At 40.7% G+C, this 23325-nt stretch overlaps 1 protein-coding gene across 2 annotated transcripts in view; it reads left to right on the top strand.

The window, feature by feature from the left end:
- The first annotated feature begins 5908 nt into the window (after window positions 1-5908).
- The window catches only part of RFX8 (regulatory factor X8), a 32200-nt gene continuing 14783 nt past the window's right edge, over window positions 5909-23325 (top strand). Inside the window, exons 1-10 of one of the 2 annotated variants that reach the window (XM_030278608.4) lie at window positions 5909-6088; window positions 9390-9513; window positions 12310-12371; window positions 13654-13740; window positions 18017-18067; window positions 19540-19600; window positions 20635-20769; window positions 20849-20926; window positions 21441-21554; window positions 22212-22362. In XM_030278608.4, the coding sequence (XP_030134468.4) occupies window positions 5997-6088; window positions 9390-9513; window positions 12310-12371; window positions 13654-13740; window positions 18017-18067; window positions 19540-19600; window positions 20635-20769; window positions 20849-20926; window positions 21441-21554; window positions 22212-22362 (955 nt within the window). In that variant the 5' untranslated portion in view covers window positions 5909-5996. Of the gene's footprint in view, window positions 6089-9389; window positions 9514-12309; window positions 12372-13653; window positions 13741-18016; window positions 18068-19536; window positions 19601-20634; window positions 20770-20848; window positions 20927-21440; window positions 21555-22211; window positions 22363-23325 lie in introns of both variants that reach the window. The other variant, XM_030278599.4, reaches the window with a different exon arrangement.

Genomic DNA, 23325 nt, shown 5'->3' with positions numbered 1-23325 from the left:
TGCAATTAAGAAAAAGACCATGCAGCAATCATGGAATAAATGAGGTGGTCAGGGATGTCTGGAGGTTGTCTAATTCACCTCTCTGATCAAAGAGGGGTCCTGGTGGATCTGAACAGTTCAGATGGGTCATGGTACTTCAGGTTCCATTGTTCCTACAGTGGTTAGGTTTATTAAGTCTGTTGGGGTGTTTTTTCTCTCTCTCAAATTTATTGGTAATCTGAGATAAAATATTATATGAAAATGTCAGTTATGTAACTATAATCAAGGCATAAATCACACTATCTCCTACAATGCTTTCTAGACTGAAGGATAAAACAATATTTGTAAAAGAATAATAGGAATACAGAACTGCATGCAGTTTTAATCATATCACCCTTGACACTACATGCATATAATGTTTCTCTGATGTACCATTTGGCCTAAGATATTCAAAAGGTGAGACGATAAAACTACATCAGTCATGTAACATATGCTTTTCCCTCAAGAATTACTGAGGCAGGATTTGTATTTCTTACAATAAAATTCAGTTTCAAACAAGTTAACTGTTAACTGCATTGTCATTTAATTATGTCAAACACTACGCTGAATCTTTCAAGAGTTCTTTCAAGAAAATTATTGGTTAATGTAGCTATTTACGTGAAACATTTTCACCCTTTGTTTTAATTCAGAAGAAAAAAAGAAAGCATCTCTTTTCACAGTAAAGTCTGTATTTATTTTTGTGGAGGAGGGTGATGTTTTTCTCTCTTTTCAAAACTTTTGTAGTTGGACTTTACTGTGAATACATTTGAAAGCTGCCCTTAATGCCATTCCTTATTTCCGAACTAATTGATTAATTGTGTAAACATTCCTGACCCACAAATACAATCAAGGGTTTTTGCATGTCATCTGCAAACCAGGCACAGGAGCTAATGTAAGAGCTGCTGTTTCTAGCCTCTGAGATGGAGCTTTTCTGCATGACTCACCACTGCTTTTATTGTACGAAATTTTTTTTTCCTGTTCAGATTACTCTAACATACAAACCTAGCATCACTATTTCAGAGTTTATAGCATAGCTGTTTATAATAGATTGTCACATTAAACAGAAAGTTAACTCCAGTATGTATCCAAGACGTAGAAAACAAAACAAAACCACAAAAAGAATGTATCAGGGAAGCATCATAAAATGCTACTTCTACTTGGAGGAGCAAGCACCACATCTTCTGCCAAGCAGAAATGAAGCAGTTGCTTTCTCCTGCAAGCATTACCTCAGCCTCTTCTGGACAGATAGGTTTTTATCCATATCTTCATCTTCATGAGTCACTGTATAAACTGTTTGGCTGCCCTAAGCTGGACTAAAGAGCAAGAAATACAAAGAGCAGGTGTCAGCACACAGTGGAAACCACAGTTCTTAGCTCCAGTCACCTTCTAGAGGCACTGCCCTGTACAGGAGCAGGAGGGTGACCAGCAGGGCCCCATGGGATGTGTTCTCACCAGAGACTCTCCAGACAGGAGGGACAGAGCTGCTCAGATAGTCCCCGCTCCCAGCTGTGGCGGACCAAAAGCAGTCAAAGAAGACATTGTTAATCTTCGTCAAAAGATCAGTAGATGACACTGCCCTGGGCAGCATCTGGAATTAACGATGTGGCAACAATCAGTTAAGTGTTTTGGTTACCGTGTTGAAGAGATTTTCACCCAGCCTCGCCACCAGACACTCCAAAACCAGGTGATCTGAGATGAGTGAAGGCCTGAGTGATTGTCAGTGATTGTGTCCCATCCGAAGTCACCAGGTCTTAAGTATTTCTAATGGTTTCACATCTTTCAAGAGATCTTAGTCATGCAATGATTGCATTGTTTGAATCAGTTTATTCTAGTCCTGACAGGACACATCCCAATTTACATATTATTTTGTACTCCCAGCTCCCTCATTAATGTTTAATGCCTCAATTCAGCCATCAATCCCCACTCAGCGGAACGATTCAGCTAAGTAGGTATTTAAATTTAAGCACATTCTTAAATGCTTTGCTGAAATGAAGCAGTCTTACAAACATGCTGACATGCTTTGCTGAATTGGATTTTCATACATACAAGAATTCACATGCTATAGGCACTTGGGAGAGGAGCCTTCCTCTTCCTCATGTGCATTCATGTCCAAGTGCATGGCTTGTGAAGGACATAGCATTCTATAATGTTAAAGCATTGTGTTTGTTTGATTCTTTCAAGTGATCTGTTTCAAACTGAAGTTTGAAAGGTAACTATGACTGATGATCTCTGCTCATAGTAAACTGATCAGATTTAGGTAATGCCTGATCATTGGCATTATTCAGATCTCAAAGGAAGGGAAAATTAGTAAACATTAGCACAGATGTAATTTTGTCCCTAGTAGGCTGTGGCAGGCACATTTCTCTCACTCTCAGGATTTTTCATAGAGGTGCACAGAGAGAAATGAAAGAGAAAACAATTTCTATTTCTGCTCCTTGTTTTTCCTATGTGGAATGTGTTTGGAGAATTGTTTACCTGGAGCGAGTCCTTGATTGGATTCTAGTGAGGATTGTTTGAGCCTGATGGCCAGTCCAATCCACCTGTGTCTGGACTCGAGTCACGAGTTGTGTTAGAGCCAGAGAAAGTGGTATGTAGTTTTAGTATCCTCCTTTTATATAGTATATTAATGTATTTTAGCATAGTTTTAATAAAAAAATAATTCATCCATCTGAATTGAGTCAGACATCGTCATTTCTTCCCATTGGGTTTGCCTCTATTTACAATAGTAGACCAACTAGTAAAGATAGAAAAACCACAAACAAACAAATAAACAAACAAATGCCAAACTAATAAAATGTACTGACACATTTCTCAAACTGGGATATTTGCCTTTGCCCAACGGGACTCTTACACCATGACCCAATTCTTTTAACTTTTCATATGGAAAAGGTAATGATATGTTGCTCCAGGACTTTGATTTGGTGGGTGTGAGGGAAAGATTCATATTTTCGATTTTCCTTTTCAAGCTATTTTACCCATTCCTTCCTACATGAGAAAGAATGCAATAAATACCCTTCAGGCCTCTGCAGCTCTAGGGGAAACACACAATTTCCTATAGTCACATATGTTCATTGCTGCTGGTAATGGTGGAAGCAGTCATAGATTCATTTGCTTTAATGATTGTTTCATACATACTTTTGCTTAAGTATTAAAAAAATCTTATAAAGCACTTATTTTTAAAACTGTAAATATCTGAGAGATGTTAGCACTTGCCTTTACAAGACAGCTGTCACCAGCAAGAGCTCTTACATAATCTGTTTACCTTACAAATCTCCCAAGGTATCCAAATCTTCTCTTGAATATGGGATGGGGCAGCTGAGGGCAGACAGTAATCTGAACAGACAATTTTGTGCTAAAGACACTCCTTACAATGTTTTGGAGATTACCTCAAAGTTTGTTTTAAATTTGTCCTAGTTATGGGTGAAAGTCAGAGGAAGGAAGCTTTTTTTTGTACACCTTTTAATCTGTTCAACCATATTCCTAATTTTATACCAAATCTTTTTTCAGTCAATGTACATGTTCATTATATACTCTGTAATTTTATGCAAGGAGTATGTCCATGACAGCAATAAAGAGCTTTGCAGCTTTCAGCTTATGCAAGAATAAAGACTTATTACAGCTTGACCTAATCTATATCCACCAGTCCTATTTGACTGGTTTAAACTGAAGAAACTGATTTCAGGTTTTCAACCAAATTCTATTAAAAGCCTGACATTTAAAGTCAGAATCTTCCTTCTCTCCCACTCCTCCTCTTGCCAAAAAAAAACCAAACAAACAAACAAACAGCACATGTTAGAATTGTCTGAGAGGTAAAGAGTCATTTTTGAAAAAAAATGGGAAAGCCCTAATCAAATAAAAGTATGTCAAGACCTGAACAACACACAGATCTGTCTATCTCATTATCTGCAAACTAGGCAGGAAAAATGCTGTGACCTAATTGGTATCTCTCAAGCTATGGACAGTAACTGGACAGGGTTTTTTTGTGCAGCATTTGCTTCTTTTCACCAAAACCTTTCTGAGTATGAGGTATTAGCCAGGGACTTTCTGATCTGTGTCATTTCCCTTACTTCCATCTGTTACCACAGTAATATTCTATTTATCATTCTTCAGTTTTAGCTAAATTGTAAATGTTTTTTGGGATTTTTCCTGCTAAGGTGTTTTTGGGCATAGGGAACTTCCCTGTGTAGAGTTTCAGACAGCCCCAAAAAGTCAGTTGTTGATCACGAACCTTGAGAACTAAGACCAGGGCTCAGAAGCACATGCAAACACATAAGCAAGCCAGTTGTTGGAAACTGGAGATGAGGTTTCCTCATCCTTAAGTGCATGGAGTGGAGGGCACTGCTCTGAGTGCAGAATGGACAGGCACACCTCAACTGGCAGTGAGTGTCCCAGGCAGCATCTACTGCTAGACCTGCTGCAGAAGCTCTGGGAGTACTTATATGGCAACACCACACAAGCCTTACAGCTGCTGCAGTCTCACTGTTGTTAGTTCTTACAACAGCTACTTCAACCTGAGAAAGGATTTGCTCTACAGGATTTGCAGGAGTATTTGCTGTCTAAGTTAAATGTCCCACGCTGGAGATCAGCAGACTGCAGACATACAAAACCAAAAACTGCAGCTACTAAGGGAAGCTTCCACAACAGCCATTAAGCACAGTTATTGATGGCAGACTGTACTGGTTACAATGCATGTACTAACACCAACCTGTGTTTTTTGGCAGACTGTTTTTTTCAAGGCTTTGGTTCAGGGGCCCTTGAGTGAACATGATCTTCCCATGGGCTTCTCCACACAGCATGAGGCTTCACAGATTCAAAGCAACCTGTACCATACATGACATCCGTGTGCACTGCTCCTCAGAAATGAGGTACATCAAGGGACCAGTAAACCAGTAACCTGCCACCTTAAATTCCCTTTCCTGTCATCGTGCTCCCTACCCCCCTTCTAATACTGATGTCTGCCAACGTGTTGGCTTTGGTCATATTGTCATAACGAAGAAGCAAGCCAGTCTGTGTCACACATGGGGATTTCAGGAAGCTAATTAACAGGAGGGAGCCGTGGGAGTTTCTGAGAAGCTGAGCTCTGATGTAACCCAAAGCCATGGACTAGTAAGCTTTTAGATGCTCCAGCCATACATAATTTATGTTTGTCAGTCACATGGCAGCAAAGCTCATTTTGCATAATGGATGCTTGTGATGGAAAAGTGCTTACAGGGTTTCAGCAGAGCAGACAGATCTTTCATCTATCTGTATCAAAGAGAAATTAAACAGTTATGGGAGTTTGCAGCATCCCTGTTGAAAACTCTGAAAGGAAGGCTTTAAAGATGTGCAAAACCTTCTAGATGGCACTTGTGATCACAGCATAGAATGGCCTGGTTGTAAGGGACCATAAAGACCACCGAGTCCCAGCCTCCCCTGCCATGGGCGGGACACCTTCCACCGGATCAAGGCTGCTCAAAGCTCCATCCAACCTGACTTTGAACACTTCCAGGAACAGAGAATCCACAGCTTCTCTGGGCAGCCTGGGCCAGTGCCTCGCACCCTCACAGTAAAGATTTTTTTTCCTAACACATAATCTAAACGCACACTTAGTTTGAAGCTATTCCCTCTTCTCCTGTTACTACGTGATATTCAGAAGTACCGCCGCACGATCGGCCATTTACACCACTTTCCGATTTGGACAAGAATTCCTTTTCTCGCCCGCAGTTCCTACAAAATAACAGACCCGTCAAGCGGCAGAGCAGTGGGTGGGTGCCAGGAATGCCGCGGCTCGCCCGAATTATCCGCAGGGGGCGGACGCCGCTGCGGGAAGCGGTGCGGGGCCGCGCGGGACGGGCGCGGGGCGGGCGCGGGGCGGGCGCGGGGCGGGCGCGGGGCGGGCGCGGGGCGGGCGCGGGACTGGCGCGGGGCGGGCGTTACCCGCCGTCCGTTACCCGACGGCCCCGGCAGGCACCGGCTCCGGCCCCACCATCCCGGTCCCAATGGACGACGCGGAGCCGCAGCCCGACCCGGAGCCGGCCGACCTGACTTATTTCGGCCCCACCTCCCTCACCTACCTCCCCGTCCTCCAGTGGTGGGTGTTGTCCACTTGCCCGCTGCCCGGGACGGAGCGGGGCTGAGGATGGAGCGGGGAGGTGGCGCGGCTGTCTCTGCCTCCCCGTGGGGCTCGCAGGCTCTGCCTTGCCACAGGGAGTGCAGGAGCCCTGCTTTTAACTCTTCTCGCGGTTTCGTAGGGCAAGAGCGTGGTTTGCTACAAAGGCCCCATCATCGTGGTGATGTGTAAACGACACCAAGCAAGCAGGGTAATTCCCCTGAAAGACCATCTTCTGCCACAAGCCCTAGCGATATGGAGGTGGTTTGACATGGGGGAAATGGGATTTTGTCTCAGCCTACCCACTGTCTGGGATCTGGCCCCTGGCAGCCATGCACTGGATGTGATGCTGCAGGACAGCTCTTGAGGATCTCCCTGCCTGGTGGGCTCTTGCAGCACACAGGTGGCTGCGAGGAGGTGGCACACGGCCACCCAGGGTGATGCTGGATGTTTGAGATTCTCTAAGGTTATTATTTCTTGAGCTGAAGGTCGAACTCCTTAATGAGACACTTTGTGTAGTGGAGGAAGGCTGTCACCATTGTTTTCTTGGGCTTTGAGAAGAGCATCATCTACCATGTGACAGCCAAAGAGAAACCAGAGTTACTTCTCTCCCCAAGCACAAATGGGTCCTGCTCATAAATAATGTTGAAGCTTTTGTGAAACAGTAACAACACATACAAACTTTTAAGTCATCAGCAAGTGATCATAAATAATTTTACTCCCCACATCAGTTATACATGAGCAGTGGGAGTTAGTCTGTTTTTTCACTGTGATATAGATACCACTGCTCCCATTTTGAAAGGACTAAAGAAAGAGATTCATACCAGGTCATTCATCCAACAGGTCCGAGACACAGCATAAAATGGAATCATAAGCAGTCCTTGAAAGGATGAACTAATGATTCTTTTCATCATGACAACATTCTTTTCGTGTTTTGAAAAATTTTGAATGTTCAGCTTCATTTTACAGATGGTGCATTTCCAGTAGCAAACCATATTTTGGTCCAGAAATGGTTTAACAGCAGATTTGCCAACCTGTATAATGGCCTGGCTGCTAAGGGTTCACACAGAATAGGTGGCGAACCCTAAATGTGAGGTCCTAAAATCAATAGGATAAAAAACCCTACACAGTGTGTGGATACACAGTAGATAAAATAGAGGAGGTCTTTCCCCCTGTGCTTTTTCTTTAACCTCTACCTTTCTCCCTTACCACACTTTCCTTTAGATTTTTTTTGTCTTTATTCACAGTTTTGTTTTGATGCATGCCATAAAAACTCAGGTTTTGAAAACCTTGGGGCTAATAAGCAAGAAGAGCAGTGCTGTGCTCTTTTCTGTGTGGATTGCTTTCCTGATAGAAATATTTTTGTATTGTGTGTCAGCACTAAGAAGGTGTTTGACTTATTATTTGAAAAAGACTGGCAGCTTAATAGACAAAAAATTCACTAAATGGAATTCCCAAATACTTTGTTGCTAAGTAGTTAAATGCTGAGGGAAAGCTATTGGCAGAAAGCAGCTACTGGAGCATGAATTAATTTCTGATGCACTTCCAATGACTCTTGTGATGTTATATTAAGGATGAATTTGAACTTAAGATTAATCTCCTCTGAGACTGCTCAATTGTGAAGAGTTTTGAGATGCTCTAGAAGAAAAAGCACTTCTGCCTGCTGGGAGGTAGAGCCCATCAGGACTCTTATGTAGAATGAATTTCATTTACCTTTTAGCCTGATAATGGGAAATACCCCATTAGAGCAGCAGATGCCCTATCTTTGGGTGCAGGTTCCTGCTCAGGTCTAGCCATGAAGCCTTTGCTGTTGCATGGTGGGGCTGGAGGTGGTGAGGAGCTGGCAGGGAGCCCAGCAGAGCCTCTTGGGTTGTTGGGTGAGGAGATGGTCTTCAAGGAGGTATAGGTGAGGCATTTGGGGGTCTTTTGCTAGGGGAAAGGAAAGCTGGGGGAAGCAGATAGCATTCTTCAGTGGAAAGAGGGGAGAAGGCACAAATAACAGGTGAGGTAAACATCATCAACTGCACAGAGACCATATTCTTGGTCAGTCTGTTCTAGCAAGCTGATTTGCTGTACCTCTTATCCACTGTCTACTGACAAAGCAACTCAGATAAACAACTGGGTTGCCTGAAGTCAGGGTACTAAAGCAGAGGATGCTGATTTAAAATCCAGCTGACTTATCACACACGTTTTAACTGAATTGAAAAGTCTGCTTTCCCAACCAACTTGACTGTCAGCAAAGACACAGTGAGTAACCGGCACTGTGCTGCACTGGCATTCAGCTGATAAATTAATTAAATATGCATAAATAGTTTGGTAGAATGGAAACAGAGTCAGAGCAAGAAAGCACCATGATATGAGCAGTGTGTCATGCTTTGAAAATTAATCCCTCTGCTCCTTTGATTCAGCTTTGCTCCCATATTTGTACTGTAGCCTATTATCTTCTGACATCAAAACCATTAGCATTATTTTGTAATTAAAGATCATTTTTTTCCTGATGAAGGTAATATCTTAGGCCAATAAGTAACCAAGTTTACATTTTCCTCACCTTATGCACACAAGTAGTTGCATTTACTTGACTATGACCATTCTGATTAGTAGGATGAATAGGGATTTGGCAAAAGGATGGATATTTAAACATCTAAACCAGTTTCAGTCCTGGTAGTTCTATTATACAATAACTGTAAATTAAAACTCTGTTCTCCTATTAAACTTATCCTAAAATCAGAGAGGTTATATGAAAACAAAATGTGGTCCTTTATAGTTCGTGCACTGTGTCCCAAAATACCATATTGCACATTTTAGGTGGAAAAATGCTCATATTATTATTTTTGGTATAGTGGATTTCTGTTTAGAGAACTGAAGTTAGATCCTCTGATATAACAATATTTTACATATGAGAAATTCTAATACTATCTGTATTGGTGTTAATGTTATATTGGTATTACTAAGTTGTATTGTTTTAATTTAAAAATTCTGAGAACTAGTTAATTTCTTAACAGAATCTCACATGACGTCTCTTGCATGTTGAAAACAAGGAACATAGGGCTTTAAATATTAAAAATTACAAATAAACAAAGAGTATATATATATATATTTATATGAAAAAGTATATTGTTTCCCAGGATACAGATTAACACAAAGGAAGTAGCTCTTTTTGATTCTGTGCTTCTTTAAAATTCTGACTATTGCAGAGTTCACTGTAAATCTGATAAACTATAAAAATCTAACAATTCTTTCTTCTAACTCTGACATAAACGAATTGATGATTTTTGTTTTAAAGGCTAGCCGATAATTTCTATTTGTGTGGAGGATGCGCTGTACCCTGCCGGCTACTATATGAGCTGTATATTGAAACCTGCAATGCCAATTTCAAGATTCAAGTACATCCATCCACCTTTGGAAAGGTAAAGAGTACATACAAGATACAAGAGAAGTAGATACAAGATAAGAAGTAGGGAGGCCTAAAGAGAAAGCCTGATCATCAACTATACACACTGCATATCAAAAGACATTAATATCAGAGAAGAATGAATATGTAATGAATTATGTGTGCATTTTCTATTGTATTTTTGCTAAGCCTTCATGTAGATGCATTTGTACCAGAGGAAAGAGTATTCTTTGGGATGGAGTTTATTTTCTTCAGGGAACTGGTGCATGATACACTAGCAAAGATTTCTTTTGCCAATGTATTTTAGAAAGTTTTACAGTTTTTTTTAACAGCAGAAAGTTACACAACTTATTCCAAGGAGATGATTCTTTTGTCTTTAAAAGATACCTTCAGTTGTTACATAACTTTATGCTTTCCCTTTTCTGTATACTTGAAGAGATTTTGCTTCAAACATACCCTAAAAAGTTGCTACATAATCATCCAAGCAAAACAAATGCAGATGTAGAACCGAATCTCCTTCTAACAGTTCCATTCTTTATTACATAGAGGTTGATACAACCCATGGAACAACTGACACTTAGAAATCCAAACTGCAACAACACCCATAGCTATTGACATTTTTTTAGCAAATTAAGGAATATACTGTGATTATTTATTGTTCAAGACTTCTTATTCAGACTTCAGAACTTCCTATTTTTTATGGCTAACTTTCTATTAATTCCCACAGTAAGAGCTACTAAGTAGCTACTCTTAGTAGCTCTTACTACTCTTAGTAGTAAGAGCTAGTAAGCACTGTTTTAGCACAAACCCAAAATAATTTAAGTACAAGTTGTACCTGAAGTCAATTTCATTTGTATGGCTAGCCCCATTCTATGAATAATTTATCTCAATTCAATTGAATCTAATTTTTTTACTGCATAAGTTAAATCACTTTTGCTGAAAATTAATATTTGAGTGAGTGATCCGGTGTAATTTATTACCACAGCTTAATGGATCATCACCCATCAGCTAAGACTGGGTAGAATTTGCCTGGCTCAGCATAGACATTGGTCATGAAGCTTGTCACCTTAAAAATCTCTAGGTAGCCACTGGAGAGAAATAAGTAGCTACACATGTTTCCTCACACTAAATGAGTCACCTGAGACAGCACAGATGAAAGGGGCCTCAGAACTGCCATTTGTTTTTTCCCCATTGACTACATAGTCTGCAGCGACTATCTTAGACTTCTCTGCCTCGTAGCCATGTAGATGAGATTAATCCTATCCTCCTTGTACCCTTCCAGTGCTCCAGCACGGCTGAGTTACCACCTGTAAGCTAAGCCTTCATGTGGTTTACCTTAATGTGTTTGACTTTTAAGCTGGGACAGGCACAGATGAAGCGTGTGAGTCTGCTCACATGGAAAAGCTGACGTGCCAGAGCTGCTGTGGGCTGCTGCTTGCAACTATTTGCTTGCAGCCTCAATCAACCCAGTGCATTGCAGTGCAAGTTGACACATCCCAAAGCAGCCGGCTGGGGTGCAGCTCCCCAGTGGCTTGAAATTGTCTGGCCTTCTGCAGCAGGAGAATGGACCTTGTAGCAAGAAACTGAGGAGAGCAGGAACTGCAGCAATCCTGGTTTAACCTGAGTGCATGTGTAAACACCAAAACATATAATGGGCTGAACTATTAATAATTTACCAAGCTGTAGTAACCTGACTGTGCTCCATGTGTGTGGACTGCAAGGGCTTTTGCAGCCCCATATGGATCAAACTAGGGTGGTTGAAAACACTACTAATTTCATCTGCCCTATCCTGCTGCCCAAAAATATATCACTGTTTCTGTAAGGAATGCAACGGGAGGAAGGATATGTTTTGTGCCACAAAAGCCCCAGTTTCATGGGCTGTCCTTTTAGAAAAATTGGATTATGCTAAGCTATCAATTTGAGAAAGAGAGCAGCTGGGGTAGGTGCATGCAGAAACATGCAATGAACAGGTCCATCATAAAAACTAGAGGTGTACGTTGATGAGTCCTTTACAAAGCCTTTGGACCAGCAACACACTGTGCAGAGTCCATGTTTGTGCTGCTCAGCAAGTCTCAGTGGAGACTCTTCTCACTCCTTGCTAACAGGGAGTAGTACATCCTCTGTTCCTGCTGTATTGGGAATATTAGTGTCCTGGGTTAGTCCTGGACCCAGGTGTCTTGAGTTAGTCTCTGTTAGTCTCAGGACAGCTCATGCAGAATCATCATAGTGAAGTGGTTTATAAAACCCTGACAGTATCTAATTACTCTGTGCAGCCCAACCTTGACAGATGCTGCACGACCTCAGTTCACACCACCACAGTGGTCAAAAGGTTTTCTTGCAGCTTGATGATTCAGGTCCTTTTAAGACAGGTAAATCTGGCCCTGTCCTGTCAGTACACCTTCCAAGGGTAAGTGGGTAGGTGAAGCCCCTTGTGTAAGTCCTTCTTAAATGAATAAGACTTGAAGGTCTGGCAGAGTATGGAAGCATCAGGGCACCTTCAAGTTCCCTCAGCTGATTGATCCTGCCCTGGCTGCAGGGGGTCTCTTGGTGTGAGCACTGTTTTCTAGTGCAAACTATAAAAAAAAATTCCTACCTGAGAGGTAATCCTTTAAATTATTTAGCTTTGGATCCGCAAATGTCTGATTGAGTTTAGTTCAACAGTTACCATTTGAGAGGCACGTAAGAACAGGTATTAGCCTGGAAATTATGAAAAGCAAACAAAGTGATTAAAGACAAAAAAGTGTTCCAGATACATTGTTACATCTTTGAATGAATTTGCTACGTATCTCTAATTTTCTCTTTGTTTATACAGCTTATTCAGTTAGTTTTCCCAGGCCTGGTGACAAGAAGGCGGACCACAGCAGGGAGTATCAGGTTTGTGTCCTTTTTTTGAAAATGTTATTTATAACTATTCTCATAAAATTTTAAAGTGGATGACTTTTCAGCCCCAGCACTGTCATATGGCAGCTGAATTGTTGGTTGCAAGTCTGTAACACAAGATCCAGAGTGATTCATGGTGTAACCAAGGACATTAAAATAGAGTTAATTCCATGAAAACCACCACATCCAATCTGTTTTGGTAAGGCATGAATTCCAGACTGGACTGCTTTTTAAAAGACCTTAGTCCTCCAATTTGTACTGGCTATTAACAGCATGGTTTGCACGAAGCATGTGCCAGACATCACAGCCTTACTGCGAGCTCTTCAGATACTGCATCTCTAGGCCAGGAAAGGATCTGGGATGCACAGGGGTGGTGATTAATGATCAATGTCCATATTGTGCTGTTTGTCCTTGCACACATCCATGGAGTGACCCAGTCAATGTCAATGGAAGTGCTGTACAGCTTCAAACCGTTCAAATTGGACAACTTCAGGTCCTCCTCCTAAACGTCCTTTCTTTTCCCTTCCTTCTCTTCTAGAGTGCAGAGTTTGATGCTTTTTCATATCCAAAGTTATACACACACGCTGAACATCCAGACTAGGAAAAAGGATGTTTTAAGGTCATTGAGACTGAATAATTTTGCAAGCATTTTGTGTAGCTATCAAGTATGGGCTTTGAGAACAACATGCCCTGACTTGTCTCCACTAGCCTGGACTTGCTAGGCCTAGCTAGCCTAGCTTGAGCTAGGAGATCCTTTATTTTGGGAGTGCCTCACCTCAGACACTCCTAGGCTCCTGCTCACAGCAGACAGGATTTGAGATGGTGTTTGGTGGGCTCCATGCTCTCCCCACCAGCAGAAGGTTACCTGCTCCTGGCTGCAGGTGGCTCTGGAGCATAGCACTGCTCCCCTGGCTCCTGGTGACCCAGCCTGGGAGGAGACAGCACCTTGGTAGCAGCAATGGTGGCTCTGTTTCTCACCGAGTTCAGATAAATCTTACAGAACGTCTGGCAGTTTTCTTGAGTTTTAGCTTGCCATGACACTGATGGGCCGTCAGGCACTGAGCTACTGTAAATGGCCAAGGAATGCCTGCACTAAGTTCTTCAACTCTCTGTCTGCTAAGAGTCTGTTTCCTGACTTCACTAACTGTCCTGTACAAATCTGAGGCACTCCATTCAGATGGAGTTAAATAGAATAAGCATTTCCTTTCAAGAGAGGATTATGAATTATTTGCGGACTTTTTGAAAATCATATAGTTAATATTTTTTAATTTTCTAGATACCATTATGATGGAATAGCTATCAAGAAGGAGTCTTCCTTTTATGCACGTTTTTGCTGTCTTCTGTATGAACAAAATTATCTCAGGTTTGTTTTTAAAAATGTTTTCATCAAAAAATGTCCCATGTCTATATGTTTTCTGTCTATGAAAATCTGTTAGTCTTCTGTTGAATACTGACAGTAGCATTATATTTTTCTTCTCATTATAAACACTATGAAAGTGCTGTGCCATTAAGTGCTGTGCCCTAATAGACAAGCTGCATTTTGGAAACAGACACTGCCTAATTAGTCTTCCTAAAATTGGATGTTTTAGCCATGTAGATCTTAAGAGGAGAAACTCATGCTGAACCTAAAAGAAGAGCTTAATATGTTGAGACTTTAAATGGGAGCTCAAAAAATCATATTGAAATGGCTTCCTGACATTCCATCACCTTCCTCATTAAACACTAGGCTGGAAAAATGTATTACAGTATAAATGACTGCACTGTTTTGAAGAGTCCTGCACACAATCTTGTTATCTGGGGTTTTTACTGCTTGAAACAGTACTTCAAAAATACTTCATTCACTTGGTTTTAAAATATCAGATTTTAAAATCACCTCTTGTAAGATAACATTAATAAGAAAATGTTTAAGACAAATAAAAATGGATTGCAAAGCTTAAAAGCCTAAAATTCTGAAATGAATGTAAGATACTATGGTAGGTTAAAGGACAGACAAGAGCATTTTGTGGGCAGGAGAGGAAGAATTCTCATGGCTGAGCTCATGATTCAGATAAATAAACCACAATAAAGGGAAATGCTGCCATTCTGCAGCAGTTTTAGCAGTTTTACACTCCTTTACACTGAAGAAAAAAATTTAGGTGCAGTCTGTGCCTCAGACTTTGAAGACCAGGTTTGTATCCTCATTTTCTTACACTCTTGTACATTAGTGTGTATATGGGTAATGGTTTCCATTCTTTAATAGGGAGATACAGCATTATTCTATGGCATGAATGCTAGGACCATACAAGTCAGCCTGTAAGGACCCAGATATCTGGTGATGCTGAAACTGTTTCAGTGATCTTTTATATAATAGGTACTTGATTGAGTGCACGCTTTGGAAGAACATGGAAAAATTGCACCCATAGGTTTGTTGCCTTTCTTCCCAGTTTTTATGGCAGGTAATGGTGCAGAAGTCCATAGAGGGACAAGGGTTAATGTTGAGACAGGACAGAGGATCAGGTTCTGTAGATGATCGACTGGCAGTCTGTTGTTGTGAGACTAAACAAATTATTCATAGGAAATTTGAGGCTGGTTTCCCATGTCGCGCTTGCTGAAAGGATACCCTTCACTTCCTCTGTACCTAGTATACCCAGAACAGGCCTAAGGTTTGACACCCACAATGAGGAAAGGTCTTGTCCACTGTTTAAGGGATATTGCAGGTCTCTGGCTAAGTCTGCTGGTCTTTCCTTTTCAGGGAAAGAAAGGTGTCTCCCTGCAGCATCATTTAAAAATAGCAATCTTGATGGGCATAAAAGGAAAGGTGATGGTTCTGGTAATATAAGAGCTGAGAGAGAACAGAATGATTTGAATTTATGCTCTTTTCCCCTCCCATTGTAGAAACATGAGGAAAAAATTTATAAAGTCAGAGGAACCAAAGAAGCAATGTAAGCTAAGTTTGGTGCAGGTGCAGAAAGAAGGGCTTCAGCTGGGAGAGAGACACAGCACATATGCCAGCATAGCTTCTGTCTTTGGCCCTACTCATGGAAGTGAGCCATCTCCTCTATAGGGAGATGGGGAACACCCTGTAGGTCATGTTTAACCATAGGGAAACTGTTGCCCTGGCTGCTCCAGACCTTCTCCTCCTTCTCCACCAGCTGCAGAGGTGCCTGCCCAGACACCTACTCCTAAAAAACTGTGTTTAATTTGGCCAAGGCAAGGATTAGAATATGCTTTCCAGGGAAATGACTGATATCAACCAGCCACCTACTGATCTTTATATTAGTTCTTAAGAAACCTGTCCTATTGAGATAAGGCTGAGGGACTTGGCATTCTTCAGCCTGGAGAAGAGAAGGCTCCAGAGACTTTAAAAGCACCTTCCAGTACCTAAAGGGAGCCTTCAGAAGAGCTGGGGAAAGATTTTGTACTGAAAGAGAGTAGGCTTTGACTGGATATTGGGAAGAAAATTCTTTACAGTGAGGGTGGTAAGACACTGGAAGAGGTTGCCCAGAGAAGCTGTGGATCCCCATCCTTGGAATTGTTCAAGGCCAGGTTGGATGGGGCTTTGAGCAACCTGGTCTAGTGGAAGGTGTCCCTGCCCTTGGCAGTGGGGTTGGACTGGATAACCCTTGATGGTTCCTTAGAAACCAAACTGTCCTATGATTCTATAACTTCTCAGATTAAAAAAAAAAACAAAAAAAACCCAAAAGAAACAAAATATAAAGATCATATTCAGACAAAGATCATGTTTCTAGCTGCAGTAGAAAAGTCCCTTAACTACAAAATTATCTTGTCTGATGCTTCCTTCATTAAAGACAATTTTAAGAAGACACTAAGATGTCGAGGCAAGCCAGACAGCTGAAACTAGAACAGCTTCCACTCTAAATTCAGCTACATGTCCCTGTCCCAAGCCAACATGCAGGCCCACAACACCTGGGCAGATGGGTGTCACAATTACTTCTTAGTATCTCATATAGCACAGCAGGAAAAAACAGAGAGAAAGCAGTAGAAAAGCACAAAACACAGCCAGAGAAGGATGAGTAGCACAGCTCTGAAAGAAATAATTAGGTCACATACTAAAAAAGCTTCTGCTTCAACCAAATAAGTGAGCTAGTTTCCATATGTGTGGAGCTTTGTAAATTTTTTGCAATTAAATAATGAAGGAAATAACTAATCTTTACTGTCCTATCAGTACAGTTCAGTACTTTTTGAAATCACCATTCATTTTTCATCATCCAATCAAACTGATAAAACCAGCAATGGAAAAGTCTAGATTGTTTTTTACTTTAAAAAATTGAAATTTTGAAAAAGTAATTAAAACCTGATGACTTCTTTACCTGCAAGAAGAAATTGTGTTCTCATATAAATAATCATATGTATAAACGCAACAGGGTATTTGACCTATAATCTCAATTTTTGAGAGTGTATTTGTGTGGAAATTTCCGAATCAGAGTGAAGATGATTTTTAATGTACCATTTCAGTGCAGTCCAGTGCCAGTCTGTTTTCCAGACCCCTCTAATGGGATAACTTCTCTGGCTTGTTGCCATTTGCCTCAGGCAGGGGCTGGGGATATCTGTTTCAGTAGTGAAGGTGTCCTGAATAGCTACTGCGCCCTCCCATGCCTGAATAAAATCCAACATGCAGATGCTTTTTCTGTCACATTTACCAGAGAGGAAAGTGGATCCCTGAGCCCAGCTGAGAGACCACGACATCCATCAGCCAGTGTGTTGGCAAGGGAAAAAATGGTTCCAAAATCATGGGCTCTTTCTAATTACTGAAAAGGATATTTCTAGACCATGGTAGCCAGCAACTGACATGGTGTTGGTAGTGAGGAGCTAGGCTTCTGAAGGATCTGGCAGCCTGTGAGCTATGCTTGTGGGTGTCACAGAAATGGCAGTAAGATTATAATGGTTTGCCTTTAAATACAAAGAAGGTGTTTACATTTTGGTAGTTGGTGGGACCTCAGATATGTCGGGGTTGGAACATTTTCACACAAGGGGTGATGAGGATGGTCTTACACAGCACCTATGAATTGGTTTGTTTAGAAATCTTCAATTCGTTGAAGATATGTGTACCACTGCTCTGATGATGGTGCTATGAAAATAGTGTAAATATATGCAACTGTAGTCAATGAGGTCTGCAAATGTATTACAGACACGAGGTAATATGGTATTTACTGATTTGTATTACAATAGAATGTGTTCCCTCTCAGAATGGGAGCTTTGAGGATAAGCTCTCCATAAAATGGTACCTGGTCTGGCTCAGAGTACAGCAGTGTTTAAAAAAATGTAATTGAATTTTGATTCTAGTAATAGGCAAGGTTTAGGCTCCTGACTAGTGAAGCAAATGTACTATTTTTTTATTTTAAAAAAATTATTTTGCTTCTAGCAAATTGACTTTTCTAGTCTCTGTGTAATCTGACAGTCAAAAGCATGCACATTCACCACCTTCCCTCCTTTCATTTTTCTTTTGTCTTTTCCATTTGCATCTCTGTTATTCTTTATTTCATCCCCATTGTTGTATTTCCCATTTTAGTTTTAATTCCCACCCCATAGCATCGTCCAGACTCTGCTAGAGAGATGTTGAAACTCCTTGTGATCTTTTTGTCTCCCATTTTCCCCTTCTCCCACCCACCTCCTCTTTTGTGTGTTCTGTCTTTACCCAGGCAGTGCTCTCCGGGGAAAGAGAGCATCTCTGATGTGCAGCCGAGCACCAGGTGAGTCCCAGCCCCCTTTGGTAACAGTGGGAGCACACAGAACTGTTTGTTAGTGTCCCATAGGTGTTTGCACTTAACCAGCACCGAGGTCCTGGCTGGCTGCTGGGGCACAGAGGACTCCTTGTCTGTCCTCCACATCCCTGTGTCAAGGGAGTGGGGAGCCAGGCTGCCGAGGGAACCAACGCACTGGAGGTGTGCCATGCTGATACATGTTGCCATAGTAGCAGCAGCAGAAGATACAGCTGGCCGCCTTCTCAGGGAGAGCAGGAGCTGGAAAATATTCATTAATTTTATTTCACAGGCTTTAGAAATCTGCAGGAAGGACCTATTTGAAAAAAGTGTTATGAAACATCTCTATGTACATGTGTTTGCTTTGTCCAGTCACCACTTCTAAAATGTTCGGGCGAAAGAGTCACCAGCACTACCAAACATACTCAGCATGAATGTTGTGCCCTGCCTTGGGCAGCCAAACTGGTAGTTTTGCTGGAGCACAGCCTTCATGGCATGGAGTAGGGCAGAGGGAAAGGTGGCAAGGGCCAGGCCTGTGGATGGCAGAGAGTGGAGAGGAAGCCTTTTCAGTGGCTGGAGTTTACAGGCAGACAAGTTTTTGCATTTTGTCCTCTGTCTCTTCAGGGCATATGGTGGTACCCTGATTTGTAATGCATCACAGCAGTGAAACCCAGTAGCCAGGTTCTGATTAGATAGCCTTCCACCCTTCTAAACAGCCAAGTCCAGCAGGACCCTTGAGTTTGAAATGCCTTCACAGAAAGTGAGCAGGTGTCAGCAGCAGATGGAGGCTTGACTGGAGACATCCAATTTTTGCAGCATGTCCCTTTTACTAGCAGCATTGCCTCTCCCTCTGCTACCATCAGCCTTGACAAAACAGGCAGGAAGAGATCTAGGAGAAAGTACAACGAGAAAGCAGCCTGTTGTGCCTGCTTTCAGCAACAAGCCAGTGGTCAAGCCTTTGCAGGTCTAGGTAAATTCTGACTGTGTGGAACACCATGGCCAACTTACAAAGTAAATGGGAAGCAGTCAGAAACAAAATGCCATCTAAACTTATGTGTGATGCAGAAAATGTAATAACTGTGAAACCTAAGCAAAAGGATTATAATGATTTTGTTATTTTCATATTTGTAATAGTTATTATCATTCCAAACAACTGCAGCTAGAAATACAAACCCACGGTTCTGGTGCAAGAAGTTCAAAGACATTGCACTGTTAAATGGTCAATTGTCATTAAAATGAATGTTTAAGTTTAATCTTAAAATTCAGAAGTTGGTCCCAGATTTGTTAGAAAATCATGGGGTTACTAAATGACAGGAAAGGGAGTGGGGTTTGTGTCCCAAATACAATTCTCCAGCCTAGTGTACTCTATCGAGTTTGAGCTCATTTTCTTACTAAGTACAGAATGAATCAGTGAGCTTTTGAATGTTTGTTTGTTTATTCTGTTATTTATTTTATCACAGTAGAAGTTCCTGGAGTTCTGAAAATGCAGCTGATTACAAGAAGAACAGAGAAAAAAAAGAAACAGTGAGTTTCAGATACATTAGACAAAACAAAATGTCTATCTGTGTGTTTAACTACAACTTCCATCTAATATATTCTGATGAAATACAGCTAGCCCATCTTCCTCAAAATAATCTTGATCTGTGTAATTTCACTACATGCTTAGTTCCCCCACTCCTATTTTCTCTATTAGCTAAATATTTTTGTTGTCTTAACATCAGCTCAAATAATTTTTTCTGTACTGAGAGCAGAAATTGTGGCTGACAGATCAGGTTTTGAACATTAGGGGACTTAGTGGGGCACAGCCTTCCTTGCCTGAGGCCCACAGTAACAGACCCGCATGCTGTTGAGATGGTGTCTTCTCAACACATCGTCTCTTACTCAACGATGACATCAACATGCTTGGAGTTTATTGTCATGAGAAGTATTTAAATACTAGGAAATTATTAAGAAAAAAGAGCACAATCCACAGAAAAGGGCAGATGCAAAATTAACCTGTGGCAGTTCTCCCCTCAGCAAGCTGTTATGGGATGACCTGACACCAGGTTTGTTGGGTGTCAGCCAGCAGAACATGGGCAACAAACTTTGGTAGACCAAAGTGAGGAAAAAATGAGAGGCTGGATGTATGACTCCTACCAAGTGCTTGGGTGCAGTAATGAGTGCTGTGACAATGACAGCCAATGGGAAATGTCCTGTCATCCCACAGCACAGCCAGCCATCTGCAGCCTTATGCAGAGGATTACAAGTGTGACATAAGTGCTGTAGAAAATATATATTGAAGATCTGTATAGCATTAAATATTTACTGGTTTTGAAAAGAAATTGGTGTACAGTTTAGAATTTAAACATTTAGGCAGCCCTTCTTGTTCTTTTCACCCACCCCTGTTTCCTAAAAAAAGACAAGTGTGGCAGCACAAGCATTTCTCTAAAGAAATACATCTTATTATAAAATCATGTCCTACAATTTCAAGAAAATGCTTAACACCTTTAACCAAACTGACAAAGTAATTGCAATCTTTTTTTTTTTTAATTGTCCAAAATAAATTCTGATGCATCAAGAGTACGAATTTGCAGTATTATCCATCTGTCATTTATCTGAAGACTGAACAAGAGACATTTCATTACCTTTCTCCTGATTTCAACCAGTTCTTCTTTGGAGAACAAGCACAAAGTGAGACATACCCCGGTGAACTGGTATGTTGAAAGTACATGGCCATAAAACAAGTTAGCTCTTTTCCTGTGAGATCATTTTGTTCCCTCTTTTTGCTAACAGATTGCACTGCTTGCCAATGACTACTACAACTATTGTCAAGTTATTTTACAAATGGTGAGAGAAATGAAGCTTGACAAGGTATGTCTTTTTTTTAATAACATTTACTCTGACAACAGCAAACAACTGTAAGGACAAAATTATGTCTGTGTAGCTTATTTACTTGATGGTTTGAGCTAAGGTAGATGATGATTAACAGACAAAAGGAGCATTCAGTCAAGTTATTTTAAAATTCTGAATTAACACAACATAACTGCAAGAATATGAGTTTGTACACATATCCTGAGCCCTCCTGGCACATCAACAATTCTGAGCTGAGCACATAACACATAGCCATGGATACATATCTTTAATTACATCCTCACAATTCTTTGTTCCTTCCTCTTTCGAACGTTGCCTGATGAGGTTCAGCTTGTTGTGGCTTCCCCAGCACACTTCCACTTACACTGGAGCCCAGCCAGAATGGGCCCAGGCAAAGAGCCCATCTCCATGATCATTCCTTTGCTTCTGTGTTTGTGTGTTGTCTTACTGAATTATACTTCACATTCCACAAGTGTAAAATCAGTGAAAATTCATAAAGGGCTTTGTGTGGCAGGTGGAAGACTGTATCATGTCATTCTGGACATCTCTGCAGCCTGAAAGAATACAACTGATGTGCCTGCCAGATGTGTGCCAGCTGTTAAAAAGCTATGATAGGTATCTATTCAAGGTACTGCACACACATTTGCTTGTTGTAGTTATGCTATTACGTGTTTATGTCTTTTTGGTAGCTCTAAGGAGAAGAGCCCTCTCTTTCTTTTGTGCTGTACAATGGGATTTTTTTTTATTCCTCAACTCTATCTTTTTGCTTCTTCTGGGACAGCCCGGTATGAGTTTTGGTTTTGAAAGGAGACACTGGAATTTGGGATAGCTTCAATTTTTCTCCTATATATTAATTTGAAAGTTCCTAATATCAGTGGAGTGTGCTGTTAGAAATGTGGTTTGTGGTTCTGGCATGAGGTTATGCGACTGAAATTTCAACTGATGATGATTTTCCAGATTATGAGAGTTACTTTTCCTTTGAGAATACAACTGCATTTCTCAGTGACCTTCCACATAGAAATATGCAGTTTTCTGATAAAAATAATTTGCTTCTTATTTCCAGCAGGTCATTAAGTATTGTCTAGAAATTAATTCAGGTATCAACATTTACTCTTAGGGTCTTTGTCCTTCTACTAAAAAAGTTAGCTTAGCTCTTGCTTAATTGGAAGAAAAAAGATGTGTTTCTTTACACTTACATTTAAACTATCTATATAATTTTATTTTACGCTGCTGTAAATATCTGTGGTATACCAGTCAAATACAGCATCATGAATTTGTATTCTAGGAATTGGAGAACATCCTACTTCCTGATTTCCTGGAGGAGGTGCCTGCACAACACATAGACTTAATCAGATCATTCAGTGAAAATGTTCAATGTTGGATGCTTAATCCTTTGGGAGGTTTTCCATTACTGCTCCAAACATCCAAGTCTAATGGTAGGTTTGAGTAGGAGAGGTATTTTCAAAAATAATCTTTGGTTAAACTGCAGAGATGATTGTATTACAAAACTCTTAAATTATTTTTAAAAATTAGCTGATGTAACACTGATAGCAGCAACAATTAGAGTTAGTTGGCATACAGTTAAAAATAAATGGTCTTGCATAATGTGATGAGAACAGACTTAAGCCAAAAGTTTTCCCAATTCATTGAAATTGAAATGTACTTAAATTGAAATGCACTTAAATCTTTTTACAGATCTGTCTCTTGCCATGATTGCTTTGGCCATGTAGATGACCAATACTATGCAGCATGCCCTCTGAAACTCAGATATTATTGTGTCTCTTCCTCTTACAAGTGGCTTTATGCTGATAAATTAATTAATGGCTGTAACAGACCAATATAAAAGGAAAAAAGCCATAGTCCCATAGGGTATAGACAATCGGAAAAAACCTGTTCTCTACAAAGCTGTGGTTTATGTGTGTGTTTGTAAATATGTACACACACACACACACACACACACACACACACACACATATATTTATACCTGTTATGCTGAAGATTCTGACTAAAACATGTTGATAAGGGGATCATTGAGTGAAGACCAACTCTACAGTGGTAAAGCAGGAGTCCTGTGTAGGCAAAAGTTTGTGTTAGGATTCATATGCTCAATATTGCAGACAGGCTTAATTTTGGCATTTCCTACATTTGAATGCTTGACAGAGCAAACATAGGAATGTGTTTATAACATGTGTGTGCATAGAAGTGTATGTAATTAATCAGCTGTGGCCCTATGTATATACATCTTGGTTTTTTCTGGTTTGTACAAATATCATAGAAACACAAATTTTCACTTTTAAATCATTGTCTGTCTACAGAAGTTGCTTTGTACTTGATTTCCCTGCAACTGAGAAACAGTTATTTATTTTGCTTTGATGAAGTGTGTTCTTGGACCATACTTT

Source organism: Taeniopygia guttata, chromosome 1 (assembly GCF_048771995.1).
Source record: "Taeniopygia guttata chromosome 1, bTaeGut7.mat, whole genome shotgun sequence".
Classification (NCBI taxonomy): domain Eukaryota; kingdom Metazoa; phylum Chordata; class Aves; order Passeriformes; family Estrildidae; genus Taeniopygia; species Taeniopygia guttata.
Note: the sequence above shows the minus strand (reverse complement) of the source record. Positions and strands in the feature narration are given on the sequence as shown.